The 4,736-nt window shown below is 42.4% G+C and overlaps 1 protein-coding gene across 1 annotated transcript; it reads right to left on the bottom strand.

Annotated features, from left to right (window-relative positions):
* Positions 1-545: 545 nt before the first annotated feature.
* On the bottom strand, positions 546-3,649 carry LOC114471273 (coiled-coil domain-containing protein 39-like). Its single transcript, XM_028459973.1, has one exon. It carries the CDS (start codon positions 3,481-3,483, stop codon positions 601-603), a length of 2,883 nt encoding a protein of 960 aa, XP_028315774.1. The 5' UTR covers positions 3,484-3,649; the 3' UTR covers positions 546-600.
* Positions 3,650-4,736: the final 1,087 nt, after the last annotated feature.

Here is a 4,736-nt window from a genome sequence, read left to right as displayed (position 1 = left end):
CTCTGAGAGAGTTTATCACTAACAGACTAACTGCTGCTGCTGCAGAAATATTCACCGTGTTTCAACAAACCATCGATCAGTACGAGGAGGAGATTGACCGACACCGGAGACTGTTACAGACACACACACACACACACACACACACACACACACACACACACGATTGGTTACAATAATAGATCAGTTTTAATTCAAAGGATAATAACTTGTAAAATAATAACAATAATAATATATTTAAATATAGTTTTTCCACAACACATGAGAGTGAATCTATTCTAATCTATAAACCTAGTTTCTCATCTATTTGATGTTGTTTTTGTTTGCGTTAATATTTCTACCTTCAGCACAAAATGACAACCAGAGAACTCTGGAGTAAACCCTGATACCAATATTTATTAGTGATACGCCGAAAATTCGGCCACTGAAAATAGCCCAAAAATGCATTTTTGGTTTTCTGCCAAAATACTTTTAATCACCAAAACAACTGACCAAAACAAGATGTTTCAAACATCATGGTCAGCACGGGCCAACGTACAGGTCTGCGGAGCGGTTTGCAGGAGAGGTAGGTTCGGCATTCAGCTGGAAGTCATCTGACATGATTTATGGGAGCTTTTTCTTGGTTATTGTCTTCTTGCTCTTCCTGCCTGCTGTGCTGGGTCTTCCGGAGGTAATGTTTGGAGGAGATGGCGGATTGAAGCTCAGCGTCACAGTTTTCAATGTAGCAGCGGACTGCACTGAAGATTTAGGGCCGTTGTTAATCGAGGAAGCAGGAGCCCTGAGATTGACTCCAAAACTTGCCCTGGAGGTCTGTTGGCTGCCTTGTGCTGGAGAAGGAGATGGAAAGAGTATATTTGCCTGCTGGAAATATCCCTCCAGCACAGGCCCGAGGTCAGGACATTTCTTCTTTGCTTCTGTAAGCATTTGGTCAATTTTCTTGCTGAATTGCTTCGCCTCCATCAGCCTGATGTGTTTTTCCTCGAGTATCTCCTCCTGTGTGTTCTCTGCTTGACGGATCTCTTTGGTCAGCTTAGCACACTGTTTTTTGAGCCTGTTGATGCTCTCCTGTTGGACGTGTGCCTGTTTCTGCAGTTTGGCCAGAAGATGCCGTTTGACTTTTATCTGATTATTCACCTCCTGCTGATCATGCTGGACACTTTGCAAGGCCTTCTCTTTTTCTTGTATATCTGTTTGGAGGTGTTGTATCTCTCTTTCTTTAGACTTAAGCACATCCTGAACTTCTTTCAATTGTTCCTTCAGGCTCAGCTTTTCCTGGTACTCTGGTCTGGTTTCATCCACTTGGTTGAAATGTTGGCGAATAGTTGAAGTTCTGTGTTGCCACAGCAGGTTGGTGTTCTCCAGAGCTTTATTTTCCAGTTCCACCTTCTGAATTTGGGCATCCAGAGCATATTGTTTCTGCATTAGCTCTTCTTTCTCCTGTTCAAACTTTGTGATGCAGTAAGCCTGAGCTTCGTCTGCTTCCACTTCAGGCAGTATTGAAGAGACCAAAATCTCACAACGATTCTTCATTAAGTCTAGCTTGTGCAGTCTCTCATTGAGTTCAAGTCGGAGTTTATGCGTCTCCTGCTCTGTAATGTGCAGCTGTCGAGAGAGCATTTCCTTCTCTGCCTGTATCTCCAATTCTCGCTCTTTCATAGCCTTCAGCAAATCCAGCTTCTTTATCTCTGAGGAGTGCATGCTCTTTGTCTTCTTATGCAATAGATGATGCAGACGTTCCGTCGCTGTTTTGGCATGTTGGGTTTGCACAAGTTTTTCCTGATTCATGAGTCTGAGTCTCATCAGATCATTTTCTGTCAGGTCGCAAAGAATTAAGAGCTCCTTGTTCTTGTTAAACAGATCATCCTTCTTGCCTTCTGATTTCTGTTTGTCGCCATTCAAACGCTTGATTTCTCTATCAGATTCTTTGATTGCATTTGTAATATTTTTTGCTGTTTTTTGTTTTTCTTCCAGGTCTTTTGTCAGCTCAGCAATCTTTACTTTCATCATTTGTTTTGCATCTGGAGAGTCATTGCCCTGCAGTTGTACCAAGATATTTTTCAGTGCTGCTATTTCTGAATTGTGCTGGAATGCAATCTTCTTCAGTGTCCTTTGTTCCTCCTCCTCTTTTTTACACTTCTCTTCCAGAATCGTAATAGTAGATTTACTCTCCGAAACCTTTATTGTTAAACTCTTTTCACTTGCTTTTGCATCCTCTAAATGCTGCTTACTATCAATCAGCTTCTGTCTTCTGACACGCAGCTGGAGGTCAAGTTCATTTACAGCTTGCTGCTCATAAGTAAGGAACTGCTTCATCTGTGCATTGCTCTCTGTCTCACTAAGGGTTGTCTGTGTCAGAACTTGGAGCATCTGTCCCAAGGCCCCAATACAGCTGTAAGAGGTGTAAATTTCCTCCGATCTGTCATCATTTTCTCCCTTCTCTTTTTTAATCTGGGACACTCTAGCCTTTAAAGACTTTACTTCACTTGTTGATTTGTTCACCTCATTTTGACAATTTGAAAGCTCGCTTTGTAGCTGATGGAGGTTACCGTCTTCTGTATCTAGATGTTGTTGCAGTTCCATTGCTTGCTCCTTTGCTAACATCAGTCTCCTTTCTGTCTCCTTGTTGTGGTTTTTCTGAGTATTCAGCAGGTGTTTGCACTCAGAAAGGGTCAATTCTCTTTTGCCGACTTCCTGGCGTGTCTGCACAAGTACCTGTGCACATTTCTGCATTTCAGCATCTGGTTGCTCCATTTGCTTACTTGAGTTTTCCAAGTGATAAAAAAACTGCTGGGTACCCACTAAGGCCTGGTGCATGTTATCTTTAGCTTTATCCAACGCAATTTGGGCAGATTTATTGTCATTCTTTGCTTTGTCAAGGGCCTTACGATGTTCACTGACATCCATGGTTTCCTTTTCAATAGCCCCAGTGAGTGACTTTATCCGCATGTTATCTTGGTGAGCATACTTCATCAAAGCCATCGAGCCTTCATGTTTCTGGGCTGATTCCTTTAAAAATGCATCCATGGTCTGTTGGTCCCAGTTCTTCTGGCGCCGACACATCTCAAGCTTCTGTTTGGATTTGAAGATGCCGTCCTTCAGTTTTGTTTCCCTCTCAGTTAATGATTGAAGCTCTTCCATCGTCTTGGCACTTTTCTGTGCCAGGTGATCTTTTGTTCCATTCTTCAGAGCTATGAAATGATTCTCAACATCAATCTCACCTTCCTTCACTTTAATGAAAGTATGAGTGTCTTTGTTGATTTCTTTTACTTTCTGCATTAACTGCTCTGTTGACTGTATTTTTACCTTGTTTTTTTCAAGTTTAGTATCCAACTTCAGCAGCTCTCTTTGTGTTTCACAAATCTCTTTGAGCAAAGCTGTGTTTAAAACATTGAGGTCTGGCAGAGGACTGTCTTTATCCCACCCAAATACTGAGGTCAAAATTTCCTGTAAACCTTCTGGTAGGTTGTCTTGTAAACCAGCCTCCATTGTGCCAAGTCTATTCCTTCAAATTATTATGCAAAAACTTGAGTGACTCAGTAAGAGAATGTCAGAACTTTTTCTTTGTTTTGTTTTATGGCAGGTGGCACCTAGCGTTACAGGTGAATTACCGCCACTGGACTGTCAGAACTGACCAAAGCTTCTAGGTTTTGTACAATTTTGTCCTTCATTCTTCAATGACATCATCAGTTTCTTCATTAGCTTCCTAGACAAGAGTTCTGAAGCTGATGTCATCAGCTTCCTAGACAAGAGCTTTGGGGCTGATGATATCATCAGAGGATTTTGCCACCACCTTTTATTTTAGCGTGTGTGCCATGCTGGGGCTATGGTGTCTTGGGGGTGGGTCTTTTGGCCAGGCCTCCTAGGAGTGCACCCGCCTGCTGTCTGCTTTGGTACCGGCTGCTGTTTGGTGTGGGGTGGAGGTGGTTGATGGCTGTTGTACTGGCGGCGTGGGCGTTTGTGTGGGGTGACAGTTAGTGGCGCTTTGAAATGTTACCCAATGGCTAATGTAGATGACAAAATCTACCTGATCAAACTACCCTCCAGCATACTGGTAAACATATCCCACATGTCCATGTCATTATACTGACTCCTAATTGACGAGTTCTCAGACTAACTTGGCCAAATCGATCTTGGTTTTGCCTACACAATAAAACGTCACCGTTTCCTCAGATCTGCTCAAGTTTAAAAGGACCAGGAAGAACAAAAACAGCTTTTACTAAACCAAGAGCCTGTCTTTGTTATGGTAGCAGATCCTAAATCAGAAGCAGACACTAAGCAGGTCATCTCCAATAATTATTATTAGCTCAAGCTATTGAACAGGAATATGTCAGTCAAGAGGAAACACTCAGAAAGATCAGAAAGAACAAGAACCTGCTCTAATCCAAGAGAAGCAGGAGGACTTTTCCACCTTTCAGGAACAGAAGCAGCTTTTACCAAGACAAGAATCTGATACTGGGGCGACCGTGAATCAGTGGTAGAATGGGTCGTCCAATAACCGAATCGTTGGATGTTCACTATGGTAGCCTTGCCTCTGTCAGTCTGCTCCAGTGCAGCTGTGGCTGCAATAGTAGCTTACCACCACTGTGTATGGAGTACAAGAATAATCCACATCAAAGAGTGTCTATGATAAAACTCTAAATAAAATCCAATGCATGATTATTGTTATTGTTCCACTAACTGTTAATGAGAAGCAAATTGAGCCCTGTCAATCGGAAGGAGACAGTGAGCCAGTTCCATAA

Source organism: Gouania willdenowi, chromosome 10 (genome assembly GCF_900634775.1).
Source record: "Gouania willdenowi chromosome 10, fGouWil2.1, whole genome shotgun sequence".
Lineage (NCBI taxonomy): Eukaryota > Metazoa > Chordata > Actinopteri > Blenniiformes > Gobiesocidae > Gouania > Gouania willdenowi.
This window is presented reverse-complemented; position numbering and strand designations above follow the sequence as displayed.